This window comes from Rutilus rutilus (assembly GCF_951802725.1).
Source record: "Rutilus rutilus genome assembly, chromosome: 2".
Taxonomy (NCBI): domain Eukaryota; kingdom Metazoa; phylum Chordata; class Actinopteri; order Cypriniformes; family Leuciscidae; genus Rutilus; species Rutilus rutilus.
Window position 1 is genome coordinate 37,556,566 of NC_140210.1, and position 25,623 is coordinate 37,582,188.

Sequence of the window (25,623 nt, forward strand, 5' to 3'; positions counted from 1 at the left end):
AAAGCGTAATCATTCAAGGGTCTATGAATGACTTGATCTTAGATTCAAGGGTTTCCTCTCATGTTTCATTTTAGCCCTGACATAACATCTCCTGGCTTCACTCTTTGTCATTTCGTGATACTTGTCGTGAGGCTGTGAAATCGCCTCTCAGGTCAACAGGGTACAGTTTTAACAACCATCGAAAACTTGAGGGAGTGTGAGGACTGTATGCGATTATTTCATTAACGTCTTGTTTGGAGCAGGGGCATTTTCTCAGAGGAGCAAGGGTTGTCATTGTTAACTAAAAGTAAAACATTTATTTAATTAAAAGAAAAGAAAATATAAATATTACATGAAAAACTGAAACTTAAAGGGGCTAAATGTAGAGTTCAGAGAACCTTGTTGTTAGCGACACCTGTGGCCCTTAAGTGAACTGCAGCTCTATAAACTCACGGCTAAGTTTGTTTTCGTTCTTTGCTTAGAAGTAAAAAAAGAAACACCTTTGTAGGGATATACTGTTAACGAACATCCCGGCGTTGCTGAGAGCTACGTTTAGATGAATTTGTAAATATGTGCTGTGCGCTTTCCTCTCAATAACAAAATACACACACAACAATGACAGCGGTGAGAAAACAGCAGTTCAGAAAGCATCTGCGATTCACCGGCATCATGAAGACAGATGAGTTCATTAAAAATAGTTATGATAGTTTGATTCTAAAGTATATTTGAGACTATAGACTAAAGGCCCGTTCACACCAAGAACGATAACTATAAAGATAACTATATTAGCATCCACACCAGCGGACGGCATCGTTCAGTTTATTCTAAACTCGTGCTTGTCCGTCACTTTAAATGCTCGAGCTCGTTACAGCAGGATGGATTCTGATTGGCTGTCAATGTTTTTATCATCAATTAGCTGGATAAAATCGTTCTGAAAGTGATTCCAACGATATCGTTTCTCTGTGCTATTTTCGTTATAGCTGTGGTGTGAACTCTGCTATTCTTTAATATGAGAACGATTTTTAGAACTATATCTTTATCGTTTGCTTTATTTCTGCAATGTTTTAAATGACCAGATCTGCATCTATTGGGTTCAACTGAACAGGCTAAGAAAAACATTAAAATGCAACAACAACTCTAATCAGCACATCTCGTGCGCCACTGTCACAAAACTGCCTGACACACACCTAAAATGCGAATGCACCATTATTGCATTTTTATTTTAAATTCGACGAATATTCGGAATTCTAATTTTAATTTGACATCCCTAATGAATAATATAATATTATAGAAATAATACTAAAATAAGTAAGGTGCCTTCTCAAAAATATTCACATGAAAATGATCAATAGTATAATATTGTTCAAACCACTCATTTTTACAAAGTAACACTGTCCAACAAAGACGATCACAGAAGGAGGCAGTGTCTCTCTAGCTCCCCTGAGCCCACGGATGTCTTGCACCTATTGTTTTTGATGGGGCATCAGTGGCGGTCCCGACTCACTTGGTGCTCTAGGCAAGATAAGGCATGACTAAAGAAAAAATTGCTTTAACAACTTAATTCTTTACATAAAAAGTCCAGGGGTAGTGGTACAGTTTCCCTTTACTATGTAGGTGGACCCAGGTTCAAATTTGACTTTGAATTCAGCAGGAAAAAAAAAAGATCACACCCAAATATGAGCCAAATTTGTTATATGGAAAATATTTATAAATAAATAAATATATATATATATATATATATATATATAATTTTTTTTTTTATTTTTATTTTTTTTTTTTTACAAAAAAGGTCATATGAGTTACATAAAGGCAAATGATCTACGGAAGGTGCAACGTGATTGGACGGAAGAGATATGAATGCATATTGCACAATCCCTGGCAATGGGATAACGCCTGCCCATCATGTTTGCAAACGGTTCACAAATTGGCCTGGCAGGGTCAAACTGTTGGAAATGAATGAACTAATTAAAAAGTAAACAACTAACCCACTCAGACATCCCCACTTCTGCTCACATCTGAATCGAAATGACTTTAAATGATCTGTGACTGAGGCGATTTTTAGCGAGCATCTCCGTGTCGGCAACCTTCATGACACCAACTGTGTTTACAGAGGATTAGCTGACTAATGGTCTGAAAATAATCTGACTATTAATAACAACAAATGCTTGACGCATAAAATATGCTTTTTACTTTAGTGTATTTTTTTAAAACTCCCCCTGTAGCCAATCATTTTATCCCTTAAAACTCATCTTTGATCACCAAAATGACATATTTGAATGTTTTTTCATGCCTTAAAATAGCTTGAATGCAACTCTACACCCTTGCCTCATTTAGTATATGCGGTTCTATGAATATGCAAATTAGCCCCGCCTCCACTCACTCACACCAGCTCAGAGATCCACTCGTTGACGATCACACGTTGACGTGATTGGTTACAAGGTAGTTTGTGACGTCAGAAACACCAGCGATTTCAAAGCGCGTTTTTGAGTCTGTCTTTTGTTCACTGCAGTTTTAAGGAGAAAATACTCAGCAATGGTGTTGACTTATTAATTTGCACATGGTTTGTCTTAAAGCATATTAAAAACACCACATAGACATATAAAGAACATTAAAAGCTGGATTTTCACCTGAGAGGGACTTTAAGTAATATAAAAAGTGTTTAAATACACAAACTTAATGAGACTTTGATACGACTTGGTTTTTAATAAACATAATATTTATTAAGGACAGTTCCCCCAAAAATGAGTGATGACAATATGTTAATTTGGGGGGGAATTGTCCCTTTAATATAAACATACAAAAATATTATTGTATGGTACAAGTTGCTTGTTGATAATGTCAGGTAAATGGTGTGTGCATTTAACATGGAAACCATGTAAAAATCTAATGAAGCATGAATTTAACTTAAATCCCAAAAAGGCTTTGCCTTCTCTCTCTTTTTTTTTTAGAAGACCACTAGGGGGAGGAAGGCTTCTGGAGGTAATTACAGTCTTTGCCCACCAGCACCGGATTATTTTAATGCATCATCAACACGAGGGCGACAAAATTCTGCTGAGGCTTTATAGCGCAAGAGGTATTATAACATCACAATATTAGTTAACCTAAACAGGATTTCGGATTAGCTGAACACTGATGGAATCATACTTCAGTCACCCATATTCACAGCCACCCACAGTGCATTATATGAAAGTGGATGTGGGCTGTGGAAGTGTGTATAGGTTTTTCTAGAAGTCTGTGTGTTTATGTATGCATTTTTAATTAAAGCAAGTTACAGGCTCCTGGGTGAACCAGAGATTAATTACCTTTACTTACACAGGACACCATGTAATGATCAAACCCCTTCCCCAGGGAAGCCTGTGGGCCTTGTAACACAGCGATACACCACCACCACTCTAATGGAGCTAAAACACACACTAATACATAGACACACTTTCTCTTTGTGTCAAGGCACACAAACACACCTTTGGGAATTGAGCTGTGTGAAAGCTTAAAAAGCCAAATATTCTGTAAAGGCAGACTGTTCATCGTGTATTTTGTATTCTATATAAGCAAACAATAAATGGAGACCGAAACACAGTGTGACGGAGCAGAAACGGAGAGATAGATGGAGAAGTGGAAGACCGGAGGGAAACCGCATGGGTTCACCAGCAAAAAAGTGTACAAATGATATCTTGACCTACTTCTGAAGAGTTATTGTCAGCGTCTTTCAGCATTGCCCAAAAGCATACCGTAATAAAAACATCCACAACCATCTTATTAAACTTTCCGGGCGTCAGGTCTACTGGCCGCACCAGCCTGAGGGGCTACAATTAAGTCAAGTGGAGAATAAAAGCCTGGCAGCTTCACAAGCCTTAAGCACCTCAGAGGAGTCAAAGCATCAGAGAGACAAGGAGGGAAAACAGAAAATATGCACACAAACCCAAAAAACATACACACATAATCTATTTATAATTGTATACATTTTAATACTACGTCATTTTAACAGTAAAAAATTATACAGCGAGACCCTGTTAATTGGTTGGTTAACAAGTTCTCTTACTACTGTATATATGTTGAAAAACTGTAATAGATCTACTGGAACATTTCTTGTTATTTTAAAGTTTTAAAAAGTAAAGTAAATGTAAAAAAAAAAAAAAAAAAAAGTTTATTACGTGTTATACTACGGGGTAGTTGAATGCTTGATTTTGATTGGTTGACGAACGTTCTGAGATGTGCAATTATTATCAGGGAAACGCACGCCTAAAGTAGTTCCCGGCAGGTCTTACAGTTCTAAATCAGTTATTTCAAAGGTCTTTACAGCCTACAGAACCAAAACCAACACCGACATTGACCAAGCAAATACATATAGTAAACAATAGGATAAAAACGACCAATTATTTCCTTCTCTTTTTTTTTGCTACAAAATTACGTTTTATTGTGTATTATAGTTATTATGGAAAAGCACATATCTTTTTCTCGCGCTCTCTCCCACTCAAACGCACACACATACAGTACGGACACACTCGCACAGAAACGTGTTGTCAGTGCTACTCTGAAGGTTTTATCAGTAAAATAGTTTAGCAACCTAAAAGCTACATGCCGTTTCTCACTAGCGAGCATAGTTTCGCTATTAGTAGATGCTGGTGCGTCTATAAATGATTTAATAACTTTCAACCTCATTACCACAACTTGATTATCATTTCTGAAATGTATCAAAACAAAAATTTGATCAAAATCATTGAAAATAATTGGAATCTGAAAACCTGTTAAACATTTTTTGGAATGTGTGAAATCGGAAATTGGAAAAGGAATAATGCTAGAGCGTCATTAAGGTAATGATATTTTATCTGGCCATATTCCAAATATCTATAAACATGTGGAAACTGTCTTTAAAATACGTTTCAGAACAAAAGAGCCAGTAAATTGATTAAATCATTAAAATTCTAGCATGATCTGAATGAAATCAATTTTTCGAAAGAACAACCCACACAGTGTCCTTGCGATCAGTTTATCTGAGATAAGTATGTAGCCTCATTTAACCCCACTCTCAACCTTTATAGGGTACATGCATAACATCTAACCTTCTACAGCCATGCCTAATCCTTCAGCTGACCTTCAGAGGAACCCCTTGAGGCTGTTTCAGGCCCTTAACCATCACAGAACATGACCCATTCAGCTGAAAAGCCCTCCATCATCGCTGACAGATCCACCGCAGAGCATGGTGGGTGTTCCAGAATGATAATATAGAATCTTGGAATGCCATTTAAATCGTCTCCATCATGGTGGAAACGGATCATTAGAGTCCTCGAGGGGTTACAGGGTCCGGTGGTTCTCATTCAGCCCACCTCATAAGGCTGTCATTCAAAAGCTTCTTGTGTGTGCGTGTGCACGCATATGTGAGATCCTAAGTGTGCACTGCAGGGTGATCGAGAAGAACCTGCACTCCCAGAGGACTGTAAACTAAACTATTTTCGCTGGTTCGTACTTACGGCCACTTTTCCTCGTATCTATTATTATGCTCTCCAGCATTCATAAGACATTAAAGTGTGTCCTTATCTTCTCATCAGACAATTCAAAAATCCACTTCAGCGACTCTAAAGGCAACACATCTGCCTAATTACACAAATGGAACCATCTTGTTCTAGCAGATACCATGTCCGCTGGGTAATTGTTGTAAACTCACCATTCACAAATAACATAAAAGTGCCCCCCCCCCCACACACACACACACTTAATTACTTGCTTCTCTCATCTAAACCAACAAAGCTTTCCGCAACAACACAGTTATATGTCTTCATAACATGCTCTCCAGGCTACAGATTGTTCCAGAAACATTATAAATGTTTAATTTAACATTTAAATCAAACCTTAAGTGGTGGTTTTTTTAATGATCGATGGTGCATTTGTACGTAATTTGCATATTAAATGCACGCACAATGTGTTATCGACTGGTTCGTGTCCGACCTATGCGCTGGAATTAAGTGCTCCTTTACATACATGCTTTAGAAAGCAGCTTCCAAAAATTATCATTGAAAAGGGTATTTAAAAGTGTTTTCAGAGGATCGTTGAATTTTTCACTGCTAGCCAGCCCTGCAACACTTTACACAGACAACAGTTTAACAAGAAAAGAAAGAGTCTTCGGCCAAGAATTAGTGAGACTGAAGCAAACAAAAAGTAACCGCAGAAGAAAAGCGATTTAGGAAGTAAAGGGGGAAAAAATGTAATTTCACTTCAAATGTTTAGTTATGATTTACCCACCATCATGTTGTTCCAAACCTGTACGATGGAACACAAAAGAAGATTAAATATCTTTTGTGTTATTGTACAGAAAACTGAAAATTCATACGTGTTTGGAACAACATGAAGGTAGATAAATGATGAAAGACATTTCACAGAAATATTAAGCAGCTGGTTTCAACATTGATAATAATAAGCAAAGTTACTTAAAGGAGAACTTGGTAACTTTTTTAACGTAATAAAACTGTCTAGAAATCATTTGGATGGTTAAACAACCTGTTCTGGTGATATTGGTGACTTTCCCCGCTCCCCCCAGCGTTCCCAGGCGGAAAACCTGGCTACCGTCCCGGCAAGATAGAAATTGGAAGTCTCATGAGAAGCGAGAACGAGAATGAGAACGAGCGCGAAACACAAATTGCTTTACGGCAATTCAACATAAACACACACGCATGTATGATGTATTACCAGATTACCCACCTCGGTAGACATAGCTCCACACGATACAGTTGGCTTGCTCCAATCAAAACAAACGCACATGAGCAGCGGTAGAGAGGGGGAGGAGGCCGCCGCAAGTGAGTTTTTTACGACCGTGTTGTGAAATATACGTGGGGAAAACATGCGACAACAAAAGGGAAAATCAGCGAAGTGAGTAGAGTTCGCTAGAGTTACCGAGTTCTCCTTTAAGCACAAATAAGCATATTAGAATGATTCGTGAAGGATCATGTGACACTGAAGACTGGAGTAATGATGCTGAGAAATCGGCTTTCCCAACACATGAATAAATTACATTTGAAAATATATTACAACAGAAAACATACTGTTATAATATTTCACAATATTACTGTTTTTCTGTATTTTTGATCAAATAAATGCAGCCTTGAAGACATCATAAAATGTTTTATCTTTTGAACGGTAGTGTTTAAAAAAAAAGTTAGTTACAGTAGGCTATTATTGAGCGTTACAGATCCATCCCTTTAAGTTTAATTTTAATGTCGTTTTTAAATTTAAAATAAATTTCGAGGCCTGATTAAGTATCAATATGTTATAAAAAACCTGTAATGGTACTGTATACACAGCTATAGACACTCAGCGGAAAGGTGAGTCCGTCGTCTGTTCTGCTGAAACTGGCACGTGAAGAATCCACAGAGGAAACTCGGCATGCTTGTGCCACAACTGTTCATATCAAAGTGTGGATGAGAGGTAGATTTGAATCTGTTACTGTTGCTTTCCACCCATGTCTCTTTGGGATTTAAAGTTTGTTATATTAAAAGACGTAAAGAGAGAGCGAGAGAGAGGCTTCCGCTGTTGTTCCATTTGGCTTCCTAATCCTGCTCTGCCTCGAGCATTCAATTAACTCCTCACCAGCAGATCAAATGACTGGCTAAAAGAGACTGTGACCGAGCCTAAACGCTAATTAATACTTAGGAATCAATGCCCCTCAATACTAAATGTCAAATAACAGTACAAAAGAGAACAGAGGAGCTCAGATGAAAAGCTCACTTTTCTATTACGATGGATATTTATGTTTTTAAGATGAAAACCACAGCCGGCCGGTACAGACACGTGGGCGCGGGCTGAATGTCAGAGGAGACATAATGGGGAAAGAAAAGTGAAAGGTGCTCTGTGCCAGACACTTCAGCGAGCAGCTACAGCAGACCCACATTAACAATAATGTGGATTCTATTCCTCTCGCATTTTTCTCTTTTGTTGTCCTTTTGTCACTCTCACTCGTTCCTTTTCTCCGGGCGTTACAGGTACGGTGCAGCTACAAGAGAGTGCTGTTTAATCTAGGACTCGCTTTATTAGGATCCGTCACGGCTGATCCAATCACAGGTGAGAAGGATTGTCAATTACCTTTTACAATTACAATTTGAAACGTGCGTTTCAAATGCATCTCCTGAGGCCATTTGTGATCCCATTTCCAGGGAAAGGTTTCTGACTCCATTATGTTACTGTAAGGGATGTAAATAGATAAAAAATCTATATACAATTAATTGATTAATTAATGCCAAATAATTAACTGTTTTCAGTGATTAATCATGTTAGGTAATTAATTATATCTTAAATTCACATTTGTCATAATAAATATAATTTACACACATTAAGTATGGCAATTGAAAGTTTTATACATTTATATATATATATATATATAATAGGCCTATTATATTTATTTATTTTAAAGGACTGCATCAGCAATATTAATATCAATATGTTAATATCAATCTCTATTGAATGTATTTTTTAATGAACCTTTTTAAATAAATCAGGGGAAAAAATGGTATCATGAAAATAGCACCCATTATAGATCTAAAATGCCTTTTTCAATCATGAAACTTTAAAGGTATCTAACACCAACCACGGTGTGTGTGTGTTTGTACCAACTTAACTATATTTTGGGGACAAATTTGTACCCAGAAGTGACCAAAAGAGACCTCTTGAAAATGTAAACATGCAGAAAGTTTTGTGTGATGGGTAGCTTTAGGTGTAGGGTTAGTGTAAGGGGATAGAATATACAGTTTGTACAGTATAAAAACTATTACGTCTATGGAATAGCTAAGTAAACGTGTGTGTGTGTGTGTTTGTGCACCTGTCAAAAACACTCCATTAGTTGAGAAACCCTCCTGAGCAGGTGTTGTAAATGTGTGTGTGCCTGCGAGAGAGCCTGTGTACGTGTAAGATTGCAGACCCCAGATGTCAGTGTTTGAACCCTGGCACCCCGCTAAGCCTGACTCACCTCAGCACCTCGTTGGGGTTTCCTGACTTGCTGCCTTTCTTGTCAGGTGTGCCGTGGCATCCAGACTTAAGCAGCGTGTGAGGACCCCGATCCAGCATCATTGTGGAGGTTGCCATGGCGATTATGGCTACAGCATCACGCACTCGAGCCTCCAGCCCGTAGTCCCACTCATCGTAGGAAACAGAGATCAAACCTGCAAATAAAGGAAGCGTTTGAAACAATCATCTGAAATATTACAATAGTTTTTCAATTCAAACCATCCTTCCCTTCTTACCTGTTGGAAAGACGTTGGGTACATTATCTGCATCCCCTGTCACCAGAGATGGTACGATCCAGGTGTAACCGTAACCAGTGAGGCCGACAGAATGTGCCACCTCGAAAATGGTTGTGGCTTCTTCTTTAGTGCAGTACAGTAGTATAACAGGACTTTGGAGCTTCTTCATCTGGTTCTGGATCTTTGAGTCGCCATCGTCGACTGACATGTCCAACAGCAGCACTTCTTCCAGCTCCCAGCCAACAAAGCTGTTCTCAACGGTACTCCGGATCTGGAAGGTAGCAAAAAAAGACAGAGAAAGATGAAAAAAAAGAAAAGAAAAGAAAAAAAAAAACAGCATGTCCTGTAACACCCTCCTGCTGCCTCCAGATCTCCCAAAACTGTTCGCTTTTGTTCTTTAGATATATTAAGAGAAGAGAGAGTTAAAAGAGAAAATAGGCAAAAAGACAAAAAGACAAAAAGGAATAATGAAAACTTTCCCATCATGCACTTCTGCCAGATACTGGCTTTGCAAATGTTTCTCTTTTTTTGATCTCTATAATTTGTAAAGACGCAAACCTAACCCACATTTGAAAATGCACAGAACTACTCTGAGGAGACAGAGAGAAATTAAACTGCATTTCCTCAAAACAAATTGTTCAAACACAAGTCCACAGAGATGCTTTTCATTCGAATCAACCGCAGTCAGAACTAGATGAAATTATTGCACCCACAATTCTGATGATGCATATTACTTTATCGCCCAATATTTGAAGCCAATTTGACAGACTTGCAAATTGCCCTGACAGTATCATTACACACATATATGCAGTCAAGTGTATAGTGTGAGCATCCAGTACCACAGAGCTGGAAATATCCTTATACATTTTATGTACTATTTTAAGAAATATAATAAGAGTTTAAAAAAAATAAGTTTTTAATATATTTTAATATTTTAGAGTTTTGATTTTAGTTAACAAAAACAACACTTGTTCATATTATAGATGGACCGATATAAAAATTCTGGTCAGCACTGATAAGCGGATGATTATTTTGAATCTGATGGCCAATAACCAAAAAAAAGGTCAATATTAAAATTCTATACAATTTAGTCCAAATAAAATCAACTAAAACTTCACAATTTTTTTAAAAACACAACAAGTGAATTTTTGCATCACAACATTATAATGTACAATATGAAAATAGAGATTTTTTTTTTTAAACAAACAGTTTGATAAAGATTAGTTCTGATGAGTGATTGTTAGATGACAACAAAGGTAATGTAGAAGTAAAAACAGGAGAAATAAATATCCATAAATATACGACCATTAACGATTCTGATAACTGATATGGTCCTGACACATTGCGAATTCTGAATTTCCAAACCGAGGTATTTCCATGGTCATTAACAAAGCGCGAAGTAAGAGAAGATAAATAGTGCAGGTACTGCGGCAACCCAGGATATTGCAGAAGATGAAGGGCCACAAATAGGAGGCACTAGACAACAGATGTCAGTGTGACTGAAGAGGAGAGTACCAGCATTGGACACAGTTTGTCCAAGCATTTGGAATCACCTGAACCATTGTTCTTCCCTCAACAGACAACACAAAAACTGGGCACTGGTCTCTCTGGAAGAACAACAAAAGCCTGCCTGCTATACACCTGCAAAAACATCAAGAGCCTGCTGGTTGAGCCTCCTCAATAAGCGGAGCATCCTCTGGACTTCTACTGGGCTCTGCTTGCATTGCCCTGAGGTTGCTCCTGATTTGGGGAAAGACTGAAAGTACAGTAAAAAAAAATCAAAGAACACAATCCTGGCCGTTGCACTGTGTATTTAAGAACTCCACGGCTACGGTTTCGTTCCAATGAACTGCAGTAGCGAAGGCGACATCTAGTGTATACATGTATACACTAGATGTCGCTAGGCTACGGTTTCGTTCCAATGAACTGCCGTAGCCAAGGCGACATCTATGTATATATCTATACCCGCCCGCGCCGTCAGATCATTTGGACGTGTGCTGTTTTCAAGAGATAACAACGATATAAATACTGTTCGTTTTCTCACACAAACCGCTCGTTTCGTGTCTTAGGCCATCAATGTGTACTTACGATGGGGAATTGTTTCATTTGGACGATGGGGAATTGTTTTAATTTGGACTCTGTGCTTGTGTTTTGAGACAGTGACCATCGACCTGCATTATATGACTGACAGACAAGAACGGTTTGACCTAAAAATATCAAAATTGAAACTACTGCGGAAACAAAGACACCTACATCTTGGATGCCCTTGAGGTAAGCTAAAACATATCAAAAATTAATTTCAAAGTGAACTATCCCTTTAAGCAGCGAGCTATATAGTTGTACGGGAAACGCACCCATGATCCGATCTGGATGTAGGCCTAGTCTTTGACAAAAATTTGATTTTCTCAGTTTTTTTGCTCAAAATGCTTTTTTCTTTTTCATATTCATATTTATTTCATATTTAAGTGATGATAAAAAAGAAAGAAAGGCATGAAGCGAGAAAAAAAAAAACGTTTTTGCTTGTTTTAAAGGGTCTGTTCTTTCTTTTGGCATATGTTCAGATATTCATACAACAAAATATTTCTAAATGTGACATTTATTACAGTGGGTTTATGTGAAGATTGTTTTAAGTTCACTTAAATTAAAAGTTGTTCTATATTTTTAAAACCCATTAAATGTTAAAAGATTATTTAGTTATTCAAATGGCCTTCATTCTGGCCTTCATTCATAGTGCTTATTAAAAAGATGCAATTAAACAAATATTTATAATATACTCTCTTTATGTTGCTTCTACATTAAATGTGAAAGTTTTACAACAAAAATGTATTAAAAACTTAAATGTTAGATGCGATTTAGCACAATTATGTAGTTAATTTTTTTAATCGATTGACAGCGCTAGTTATTTTATTGTATTTATTTCAGCTTTATTTCAATTAACAAGATGTTTTGAATAGTTAACACCAATAACCTCTGCTCTAAAGAGGCTAGCAAGAATTAAAAGGGTCAACACTACTATTATAGGGCTTGTACACAAGTCTAAAGGCATCAATTGTGTGAGAGTGATGAATGAACAGAAAGATGGTCACAGGCAAAATTCCACTAGTCATCATTTACTCACCCTCATTTCATTCTAAACACGTATGACTTTCTATCTTGCATGCAGCCTTTTTTTCTGCTGTCACATGGCTTGAGAATGATATAAGAGTCAGCAAATGATGACGAAATGATGTAAATTTTTTAGTGAACTATCCCTTTAAATCAGAAATGATAAAACAAAATTGGAGAGGAGTTTCTGTAGGAGCAACGTATGCTGAAGATAGGGGAGAGGACGGGTACATTAGTTTTGACAGGAGCCCCAGCGTACAGAAGACAGAGGAGAGGAAGAGAGCATTAGTTGAGACAGGAGCATTGGCAAACTCCTGATGATGAAAGACGCTCGAGCTGCAGCGGCTGGCTCCCCAGCGGGAGTCACAACGCCGGGATTAGGGTGTGAACCCAACCAGCTAGAGTCTCCAGAATTACGGGCAGCGAAGCAAACACCAGTACGGTCTGGGGTTTCACAAGATCCCAATCTCATTTTGGCCAAAATGTTTTAGCTCTGGATAGGCGACTGTTTATACAACCTGATGATGCATTTCAATGATTTGATAAACAAGACTAGGTTCTGCTGAATGGAATGTTTGTCGGGATTAATCAGAAATACAACTGACCACTGTAAACACACTAGAAATCACCCAGGATACCATTGCAACCACATAGCAATGCTTTTCTGCACCACAATCTCCTTTAGAAATAAAATCTAGAGAAACACCGTGTTAAAATGTCAGTTAAAACATAACCAAAAATATAAATAAAAAAATAATAAAATAATATTAATAATAATAATGACAACATACACTACTGTTCAAAGCTTTGGGGTCAATACTTGTTTCATATTATTTTTCATAACATTGTTATCTTTTTTAAAGAAATTAATTATTTTATTCAGCAAGGATGCATTAAATTGACCAAAAGTGACAGTAAAGTTTTTATAATGATTCAAAAGATTTATATTTCAAATAAATACTTTATATTCATCAAAGAATAAAATGAAAAAGAAAAAAATATTAAGCAGCCATTTTCAATATTGATAATAATAAGAAATTATTCTTGAGCAGCAAATCAGCATATCAGAATGATTCCTGAAGGATCATGTGACACTGAAGACTGGAGTAATGATGCTGAAAATTCAGCTTTGTATCACAGGAATAAATGACATTTTAAAGTATATTAAAATAGAAAACAGTTTTTTTTTAATTGTAATAATATTTCACAATTTTACTGTATTTTTGATCAAATACATGCAGCCTTGGTGAGCCACAGAGACTTTGCAAAAATCTTTCCAACCCCAAACTTGTATGTATGTATATGTATATGTATATGTATATATATACTATATATATATATATATGTGTGTGTTCAATGAGTTACTGCAGTCGTCTAAGCTTTATATGAAATGACACCTGAACTGAACTGACATCACAACTCATTGTTTTATTTTCAAGATGACTTGAATCAAGCATAGATAGGCTTGGATGAAGACCGAAAAATGTTGAAAGATTTCTCACCCGATTTACAAAGTCCTGGTATCCAGGATAGTAGGTGGTGACGATGGAGAATATGTACCAGTCATATTCCTCCATTATGTTAAGCATGACAGAGGCTTGCTGCTCTATAGAGGGACCAAACTGGAAGAACATGGAATGGTCATCCTGCAAGAAATAAAGAAACAAATGCATGAGAAAACAGAAGAATCACATCATAATATGGCATCAGTAGGTTATAGTTATATATTTAACCAGGCTCAAATTCATGTTGTATTCTTCTTGCCATCCATTACAAGCACAAACCGACAAATGAAAATGTAGGTTTCTTAGTATACGTACATCAGTTGGGGACACCTAATATTCAGCAATATTACTGAATTGACTGCATAGAAACTATCATGACACTTGAACTGAGCTGGATGATGACATCACTGTTTTCTGCAGAGCTGCTTTATAGCTCAATTGAACTCATTTCACAATTGATGAACTTTACACGGTTATTGAACTAATGCTGCGTTCCAGGCAGGTTTTTGAGCACGTAAATCACGACTCACGACTTTGTAGCGTTCCAGGCCAGTCACGCCAAACTACCTGAGCGCAAGGAATTGTGGTAGCTAGATGTAAACAAACCAGCATGGCGGACCTTACGGGGCTTATGCGCATTTGTAATAATTTCTGTCGCCAAAGGTGCTTACTCCTTGTTTATTTATTATTATTATATTATTATTAATTTGACTGCAACGTTATATTGTCCTAAAGTGTATTCTCACCGTGTACCGCCTGCAGAAACACTGCATCCGTAGGGGCTGCCATTGTTGTTTTGTGTGGTTTCGCGGGCTATGTGACGTCAGAGCTCGTAACTGGGAGTACATCGATCTAGTACGAGTTCACGGGTGGGAAGTCACGGGTTTGACTGCCGTTCCAGTGCACTTTCACGGGTATAAGGTTGGAAAAACACGGGTTACAGGTTGCCTGGAACGCACCATAAATCACCACTGAACTGACTTCAACTGAATAATGACACTATTGTCTTTTTTAGAGTTGCTTTACAGCAGAATTGAATTCTGTTTAGCATAATTTATCATTATTTTCCTGTTTATCACAGGAGTAACAATCTGTATTGTATTAAGAGCTATTGTGATTTGACATGACTATCTTTTTTCACTATAGTAACCTGCTAAGGTTTGGATAAAGGAAACAAGGAAACAAGGATCAGGTTGAAGAAAGTAATGCTGAGAAAGACGGTATAGAAATATGAACCGACCCCAGCAGCACCGCAGTTCGCCAGATCTAACATCTGCTGCATCAAAGCATGTGAACGAGACACTTTGCTCCCTTAATATCTAAATGACCACTTCACTGAAACAAAATGCTCCATCCCAGGCAGTTTAAATGTCCAAATGTCTGTGGAACATTGGCGATAAATGATTTGTATAAATGCATTCCAAATTCTTATAATAAGCATGCCAATGAACTCTTCACATCTAATATGCATACGTGTGTGTGTGTGTGTAAGCTGTCAGTGGCAAATAAGCCAAAACGTTTTAAAGCTGTGCACACATGTATGACAGTGCACATGAATGCATGCACATTGATGTATTGGTCTGTACAGGCCTGTAAATTATTGTTCTGTGTGTGTATTCATGTATGAAGTCGGTCGTGGGCGTTTGCCATGTTAGTCATGCCGCATGGCGAAATCTCACAGTCTCTCGGTCTCTCTCTCTCTCTTTCAGGTCTCCATACTCTACTCAACATCAAAGCCACTCCCCTGGGGTCTGAGATGGACTGATCCATTACCTTGATTCGGCTTTAATGAGGTAACAACACTGATGGGGCTGTGGGGAGGGGGGGAGGGAAGGGGGGCTTCGGTTGTTAATCTTACAGCTGTAGTTTAATGTTGTTTATATATTCTTGTTTTGTAGAGTTAACTAAATGTTTAATATTTGCTTGATTTGCCTGTAATGTGTATGTGTGTCTCTGCTCCTTTCATTTTGTGACTTCTATTCATTTGCGTACCCCTAATATTAATTTCCTGTCTTAATTCCACCTCTTCTCATTTGGAGTCGATCCCATCAGGAAAGGTGGGTCTCCAGTCACGGGGTCGTTAAGAGTTTTAGCTTTAACAAATTAACACTTTTATTAAGACTTAAAAATGAAGACTTTTATAATATTACAAAACAATTATATTTCAAATAAATGCTGTTCTTTTGAACTTTCTTTTACAGTTTTACCATTTTCAACATTAATAATAATAATAATAATAAGTATTTCTTGAGCAGCAAATCATCATATTAGAATGATTTCTGAAGGATCATGTGACACTGAAGACTGGAGTAATGATGCTGAAAAATAAGCTTTACCATCACAGGAAGAAATTAATGTTTTACTTCTGTTCTTGTCAAATTTCATTTTCATTTCACAACAATACAAAACCGATATCTAATTAAGAAAAAAATAATAATAATTGGGCAAAATTTCTGTAAATCTGATCTCTTTTCTCTTTTATTTAATAAATAAATAAATAAATATATACAGTATATATATATAAACCTGTTACTATTATATTTTTAACTATAGCTTGCAACAATATACCAGTACTACATTTGCTTTCTAAGAAGAATTTTCAACTGTACATTTAACACACACAGACACACAAATGTATGATATATAGGCTACCATGTGTCAGATTTGTTTTGCGGATCATTCCTCCCTAATCCGACGCTCTACACTTCTGCTCCTCACCCCCTCCCTGTCATCAATCTCCCTTGCTCCGCTCTTCCTCTTCATCCATTCTGAGTCTATTCATCTCAAAATGAGCAATCACAGACACATGCACTCCACATGCAAGTGAATTAGCGGACTCCAGTTCCTCTGTTTAGCACAATGGAGTGGCGGACCTAGTCATCCACTATACTCAATACAGCCCTGCGCAGGCAGCAGGGAACTAATCCAGACCTAACATACTCTCCTCTCACTACTTTCCTGCCTTCCTCCTCAAAAATGAAGACTAGTGTCCTGCAGAGGCAGTTTACAAGCAAAGTATCTTCAATATTCGAATGAGAGGCAGTGACATAAAATAAGTTCCCCGCTAACTCTTGACTGCTGGGAGGGGATAACAGCTGAGCTCCTGCCATACACGATACCTCACCAGAACAGCATGTCATTGAGAGAGGAAGGAAGGAAAAATCAGATGCGTTTAGGAGAGCATGCAACTAAATTCAAGTGATTCATCAGTTGATCTAGCATGATGGATTGGACTGATTGGAAATAAGAGGTAACCGGTAGCCAGAAAGCCAAAGAAAAGAGAGTCCACGGCAGTTCTTAGAAAAGAAATGTTAAAAAGCCTTGATTTTAAATTCTGGTTCTGATTACTCTTATGATTTAGATTCCTTAATGGTTTAAATAACAGTACTTTTAATACTCCTAATAATTTTTTTTTGTGCAAAAGACATTGGCATTAACTATATATTAAACACCAATACTTCAAATTATTTTCATAAAATTCCACTGACAAACTACAGTGCAAACAACTAGTCTGTAACCCCAGTTAGTGTTAGGGCCCTATCATACACACGGCACAATGCAGCGCCAGGTGCGACGCAAGTGTTTTTTGCTAGTTTCAACCAGGCGCAGTCATCATTTTCACGTCCTGCGCCCAGTGGCGGATACAGAACGTCATTAATAGGTGGGCCTGGTGAATATACGGAGGGGCCTCGGGTTTTTTAAGCTTATACACACCTGATTCCCGGGCTTCGTATTAGAGCTTTCACACTGAGCGCGGATGCGGTCTGGCGATGCGTTCCATGTGCGGTGCGTATACAGAAGTGCAGAGATCGTTTCCGCACCGAGTCTATTTGCTTTTGCATGCTGAATTAAAGTGACGTCGCATGGTTCGTGGTCAAAATGAACACAGATTGACATGAAAATATAATAATCTCACCATAAATGCGTTTAATTAAATAAAATTTAGTAATCTCATCATATATGCATTTAATTTAATTATACTCTTTTTCACAGTCATCTTTTTAAGGCTACTTTAAGACTGGGGTAAAGCAAGGAAAACTACAATTTACCTCAACAAGGCGACATAATGAACAACACTCGTGGAGGTGGGAAAACAAGTTCTTTGTGACATGCAAGATTTATTGTATTAAAACTTAAATGCAAAAGAAAAGGCATGAGAGTCGGCTGTTTTGTCAATTGTAAGTTTTAATTTCAAATCTTTGCGATTTTAATATAAGTAGGCTACTACATGGTTAAATATTTTACCACTTGCTTGAGCAACTTAAAATATTTATAGAAGTATACACTGAATGATACGTTGCTTAAATTGTGTTAAAACGTTTATTAAAGAGTGCATGTGTACAAAGACATTCGCAATGCAGACAAAACTTTTTTTAAATAAAAGTTGCTGTATAACTTCTGGATCATTTGAAATACAAATATTGATTAGGCTATGTTTTTGATGAAAATAAGCCACTAATGTTAAGTGTCTCACGACCATCCTCCTCCTCCTCAGGTATGACATGGTCCAGAAGTAGCCTATATCATCATCTAGACGTGTTTTTTTTTTTTTTTTTAAGTATGTCAATGATAGCTGTTTAGCCATAGCTCAGTTAGGTTGCCGCTGCGACAGAAAACTTTTGGACCGAAACGCGCCCGCGGTGTTGCGTGATGGCATCACTGGACTGACACGTGATATGTCGACATAATATTTTTATTTTGTAGCTATTTTTCGTAGCTACTGTACATAAATGTCTATTAAAAACTATTAAACATTCTAAAAAACTATTACAATGGAATTATTTATTAATTCATTATTATGAAAATATATTTTTTTAATTGTTTTTATTAATCTGATTGGGCGGGCCACCGATCAATCTGGGTGGGCACGTGCCCACCCAGGCCCACCCATAAATCCGCGCCTGCCTGCGCCATGTTGTTTAAATAGCAAATGCATTTGCGCCCATCTGTGCGCCCATGGGCGTGCTGGTCTGAAAACGAGTGTGTTCAGGCGCATTGTTGGTGCGTTGCTATTTTGAGGCAACTGAAATAGACTGCGCCATTGACCAACAAAAACCTGGTCTAAAGTCTAAAGTCAGTCTAAAGAGCGCGTTAGTAATTTGCTTATTACTAATACACTTTGCTTATTAAACACACAGGGACGCGCAGCAGCACACAAACATTTTTAAATATGAAAAATTTAAATAAAATCGTATTATTATTAAAAGATTATCATTGTGTACATAAAGATATGGTGGAATCCGGCTTGTCCCGTAGATGGCCGGTAGAGCAATTCCGTTTCCTCTCTTGAGACACGTTCAGTCTTTCCGCTTGCAAATTCCGTCATGTAAATAGCGAATCCGCCATGGCGCAAGCGCAACTGGCTTTTAAAGGGAATGGGAGATGAGACTCTGATTGGTTTATTGCACGTTATGCCCAAAACACAGCCATTTCTCATTAAGAGAATAGGAACAACCCTTGAAGACCATGCCATTTTCCCGTCGTTTAACTAGAAAAAGTGGATTCGGACACGCCCTAAGTGCACTTGCGCCGTGCGCTTTAGAACATGCGCTTGGATTGTTCAAATAGATTTTGTTCATTCACAATTACAATTTTACCACTCATACACTTTCATTCTGATGAATGAATGAATGACACACCATTACACACCTGCAGTCTATGCTTGCCATGACACATTCTGAGGAAAGATCTTTTTCCAGAAATATATTAAATTAAAATTAAGTTTTGTATCAGAAGAAGTATCTTGGACAATCATTTTTCTCTATTCAATACTAATTGAAACTCAACCAGAGAGCACCTTCTGTGATTTTCCCTTGCAGCAAGTAGTGCTCCAAAAATCTATTTCTATTTCTTTACACAGACTCAGAGATAGGCCTGAATAATACAAAATTAGATGAGAAAAAGAACAGACACAGAGAATGAATGTAGAAAGAAAGAAATGAAAAGGAGGAAAGACAGCGAGATAAAATAAGAGTTGAGTGTCCAGAATTCTTAATTTGACTTTACTGTAACTTCTGGGTAAAGTTGATGCACCATTACTTCAGTCGCTAAAGACAGATCCTCTCCTCTACAACTGTATTGACAAGATAGTTTAGATTCACCCCTTCAGAACACCAGTGGCATTAACAGCTCGTGCTGAGCCTCAGAGACTCGCTCTCCAGAAGGTCACTCGCAGCATTAACAGCCTCTACTGCTGCTGGCTTCTTAAGCCTGGCAGCACTCACGGAGCTGTCCGACTTATAAACTACAGAGAAAAAGAGAGCGCAACCTTGATCGTAGAAGATAAAACATTTATCGAAATTAAAGCTAACAGATACACTTAAGATCAAAGAGAGTAGTAAGAAAAAAAACTTGCACGGAGTAATCGAAAAGAGCTGTCTGAATTATGTACAAACCATTCGACAAAATAAAATTAGAGTAACTGAAGACTAAAAGTGAACCCTTATGAATAATAGATGGATACTTTATGTTACAATAGATAGATGGATAGATAGAGAGAGAGAGAGAGAGAGAGAGAGAGAGAGAGAGAGAGAGAGAGAGAGAGAGAGAGAGAGAGAGAGAGAGAGAGAGAGAAATAGATAGATAGATAGATAGATAGATAGATAGATAGATAGATAGATAGATAGATAGATAGATAGATAGATAGATAGATAGATAGATAGATAGACGAATAGATGGATAGACAGACAGACAGACAGACAGACAGATAGATAGAGATGGATGATAGAGAGAGATAGATAGATAGATAGATAGATAGATAGATAGATAGATAGATAGATAGATAGATAGATAGATAGATAGATAGATAGATAGATAGATAGATAGATAGATAGATAGACGAATAGATGGATAGACAGACAGACAGATAGATAGAGATGGATGATAGAGAGAGAGAGAGAGATAGATAGATAGATAGATAGATAGATAGATAGATAGATAGATAGATAGATAGATAGATAGATAGATAGATAGATAGATAGATAGATAGATAGATAGATAGATAGATAGATAGATAGATAGATAGATAGATAGACGAATAGATGGATAGACAGACAGACAGACAGACAGACAGATAGATAGATAGAGATGGATGATAGAGATAGATAGATAGATAGATAGATAGATAGATAGATAGATAGATAGATAGATAGATAGATAGATAGATAGATAGATAGATAGATAGATAGATAGATAGATAGATAGATAGATAGATAGATAGATAGATAGAGATGGATGAGAGAGATAGATAGATAGATAGATAGATAGATAGATAGATAGATAGATAGATAGATAGCTAGATGTGAATAGATAGATGTGAATAGATAGATAGATAGATAGATAGATAGATAGATAGATAGATAGATAGATAGATAGATAGATAGATAGATAGATAGATAGATAGATAGATAGATAGATGTGAATAGATAGATAGATAGATGATAGAGAGAGAGAGAGAGAGAGATAGATAGATAGATAGATAGATAGATAGATAGATAGATAGATAGATAGATAGATAGATAGATAGATAGATAGATAGATAGATAGATAGATAGATAGATAGATAGATAGATAGATTAGATAGATAGATAGATAGAGAGAGAGAGAGAGCGATAGATAGATAGATAGATAGATAGATAGATAGATAGATAGATAGATAGATAGATAGATAGATAGATAGATAGATAGATAGATAGATAGATAGATAGATAGATAGATGTTGATGGATGATAGATAGATAGATAGATAGATAGATAGATAGATAGATAGATAGATAGATAGATAGATAGATAGATAGATAGATAGATAGATAGATAGATAGATAGATGTGGATGGATGGATGGATGTTAGCACTGTAATACAGTAATGAGCACAGCTTGAGTTCCACACTGTAGAAAGGGATGTGATGACTCACAAGTCACGCAAGGGTTTTAAGAGAGAAAAACGGAAAAGAGGAGAGAGAGGAAGAGAGAGAGGAAGAGAGAGGGGAAGCGCACGAGACACAGAGGGAGAGAAATGACAATAAAAGAGAGTCTTTGCTCATAACAACCCGAGCCATCAAAGGATTAGAGCGGTGGTGGGCAGTCACAATTCACCTCTTTCAATCTTCTACTTCTGTTGTGAGTCTTTCGCATAATATGCCTGATGTTTTAATAGAGTGAGTGAATTATGCTGGATCTGTGACATCAACTGAGCATTTCTTTAATATCAGTCTGAGAAACGGTTGAGGGCGTCAGAACCAACAGATGGTTTGTTGTGCCTGTTTTTGATTTGAATGAGTGTTATAAAACCAATAGCTTCTCTCTAAACAATGCATCAGGAGAACTTGCACATCATGTTTCTCTATAGAGCATTAGCTCAAAAACGTTGGCGAAAGCACATATAGTCCATTCTGTTGCAGAAGTAACACCGTTCTCACTCTTTCTGCATCTTATTTCTTATTTAAAAACACCTTACTTCCCCAGGTGATATCCACTATAAACAATCAATAGGCTCCACTGCATGTCCAGCTGTTCACTTAGCACATGAGTTCCCATGCTGCTATAGCTCCAACACAAATAAACAACATACTGCATTATAATCTTTGGGTTGTGCTGTGTTTATTTTTCGTTCTTATCTTATTGTACAACACTATTTGTAATTTGTTGCTTTTACACTTACACCTGGCACACTATTTGATCCTGTATTATGATCCTGTACCCCATATTCGCACCCATATAACATCTCTCTGCCTGGGTCATTCTACAATACATGTGTCATTTGTCTAAAAAAACAATATAATAATAATAACTTTATCAATGAATAGAGCATTTATTACTGTATGTTTACTGTATATTTAATAGCATTTATTACTGTATGTGCAAATACATACTTTTTATTGACATTTTGAAATATATATATATATATATATATATAAAATAAATAAAAATGTTTTTACTACTTTGGTGGCAAGTATCACAACCTTGGTCACAACATTTGTAATGTCCAACTAAAGTGTTCAACTGTTACCTTTTTGAAGGTATACTGTAATTATTTCCCAATAATACAATTTTAATTTAGCATTAGATGACAGAATACAGTTAACCTTAATAAAGTTAATCTTAAAATCCCTTTTTCGAAAGCAAAAAAGGCACCAGTTTCACAGAACCACCCATTCACTCTTGCTTTACTATGCCGCTCTGTTTCTCCTCTAATCTTCACAGAAATCATTTTTTTCATGTTATTCTGGACCGTCAACACATTGTGCTTGATCATCATATCTTTTTTAAGGGCCTCCCTCCCTCAATCTCTAATCAAACACACACTGAATTAATTACATGTCACATATGACGCATAATTAACGTGAAACAACCTTAATTCCCATTATACGGCTCCCTCCCTTCGGCGCTCTTAAATCTATTTTTTTTAAAAGCCTGTCTTTGATTGAAACACAGAGCTATTTCCGTCCAGCAGAGATAATTCCTATTTTTCTCCCTGTGCATCTCCTCTCCCTTTTTTCATTCACTCTCTTCTTTCTTCCTGCGGCCTCGAATTTCGAGGATAAAGCGAGAAGGGATTCAGCCAGAGGTGTGAGTGACGTCTAGACACCTTGCCTCAATAGTGCCGTGAGCCCACGATGCATCTGCGTTAATCACCATCATGGAGCTAAACAGTACCGTAAAAAAGCACGAAAACTCCCCTCGCATTCAGCTATATTACACCCAGAGTGGATATTGATAATACACTAATGCATGTGGCACTTCTCTCCTGAGCAGAGTACTGTAGCCCACATACAAGACGAATCATTGTGTAAGCTGTTGAATGTAAAGCCTTTTGATGGAGATTACGCTCTGTCAAAGCGCCAGTAAATAGTGCTTTAAAAAGCTAGTCACGTACGTACTGATATGTAAGGGACTAGAGCTGAAACAACTTATTGGTAAAATCGATACTTCCATAGAGTTCACAGAGAACCTCGTTTAGTGACATCACTTTGCAGTAATAAACTATTTCCGTGGAAATAGTAGAAAACAGTAGGCAGTGTATACTTATAATAGTATCTCATTTATACGAAAATAAAACTGATTGAGAGTTTAAAATTTTGCTAAAATTTCTCATAAATAAAATTGAACAGAATTCTCCCACGATTCTAAATGGACAACGAAACTAAATAACGTAATTTACCACAGATTATGATCAAATTTTAATTGCTGCCGTCTAGCTAAAAAATATGTAATTTTATGTAATATTCATTATTTAAAAAAATCAGTTTGAATGAATGATTCAATGACTCACTCATAAAGACTTCACTTATTCCATTACTGGATGAATCAACATATCTTGAATGAATGATTCAATGACTCACTCATAAAGACTTCACTTATTCCATTACTGGATGAATCAACATCTCTTGAATGAATGATTCAATGACTCACTCATGAAGACTTCACTTATTCCATTACTGGATGAATCAACATCTCTTGAATGAATGATTCAATGACTCACTCATAAAGACTTCACTTATTCCATTACTGGATGAATCAACATCTCTTGAATGAATGATTCAATGACTCACTCATAAAGACTTCACTTATTCCATTACTGGATGAATCAACATATCTTGAATGAATGATTCAATGACTCACTCATAAAGACTTCACTTATTCCATTACTGGATGAATCAACATATCTTGAATGAATGATTCAATGACTCACTCATAAAGACTTCACTTATTCCATTACTGGATGAATCAACATCTCTTGAATGAATGATTCAATAACTCACTCATAAAGACTTCACTTATTCCGTTACTGGATGAATCAACATCTCTTGAATGAATGATTCAATGACTCACTCATAAAGACTTCACTTTTTCCATTACTGGATGAATCAACATCTCTTGAATGAATGATTCAATGACTCACTCATAAAGACTTCACTTATTCCATTACTGGATGAATCAACATCTCTTGAATGAATGATTCAATGACTCACTCATAAAGACTTCACTTATTCCATTACTGGATGAATCAACATCTCTTGAATGAATGATTCAATGACTCACTCATAAAGACTTCACTTATTCCATTACTGGATGAATCAACATCTCTTGAATGAATGATTCAATGACAAAAAAAAATTTTAAAGTCACTTGCTGCCACCTACTGGTGTAAAAATGTAATAGATCTTTATTTAAAGAGTCAAGCTTCTTTCAAAAGGAGATTTACTCTATTTTGATAGCTACCATAGAAATAAGTGTTTATATCTGAACTATTAAACTTTTATCCCAGTACTTGAATTGTTGAAACAGAAATAATGATACTGTGTGGTTGAAAAGACATTGAAATTTCATACATGACAAGTGCTCTCTCTGGATCAGCAGTGAATCGAGATCACGATCTTTAACGATTAATAGTGCAGCTCTAATATATATATAAATGATAAATAAGAAATAATTGACAGAGTAATATATATATACTCAAACACTTATTATTTGTTAACGCGGGTCTTTGTATCAGCATAATAACATAAACACCACTCAAGCATGCAAACTGTTGTCTAGTTAATAACTTAGTAAGATAACACACATGTATTAGCCATAGGCAATGGCCTAAGTTTCTATGTCAGAAACACAATGACCTCATTTTCTTTCCCCTTTTTGCTCTTTTTCAAGTTTTTCCTGCCTCAAGGCCCCTCTGAGGGAAATGAGAGCAAAGACTTTCACCCCCTCGTCACTTCTCTGATCCCTCATTCTTGCTGTTTTTCTTCCAGAGAAAATGAGATGTGCTACCAGGCTCATTAATTGTTGAAACTTTCTCTTCCATTATCAGTCTTG

General features: G+C 36.8%; 1 protein-coding gene across 1 annotated transcript in view; it reads right to left on the reverse strand.

Moving 5' to 3' along the window:
* The window catches only part of grin2bb (glutamate receptor, ionotropic, N-methyl D-aspartate 2B-b), a 92,659-nt gene that overhangs the window by 21,697 nt on the left and 45,339 nt on the right, over positions 1–25,623 (reverse strand). The window contains exons 3-5 of the mRNA XM_084394128.1: positions 13,811–13,954; positions 9,204–9,474; positions 8,930–9,122 (exon numbers count right to left, since the gene is read on the reverse strand). Coding sequence (XP_084250254.1) covers positions 8,930–9,122; positions 9,204–9,474; positions 13,811–13,954 — 608 coding nt within the window. The remainder of the gene's footprint in view (positions 1–8,929; positions 9,123–9,203; positions 9,475–13,810; positions 13,955–25,623) is intronic.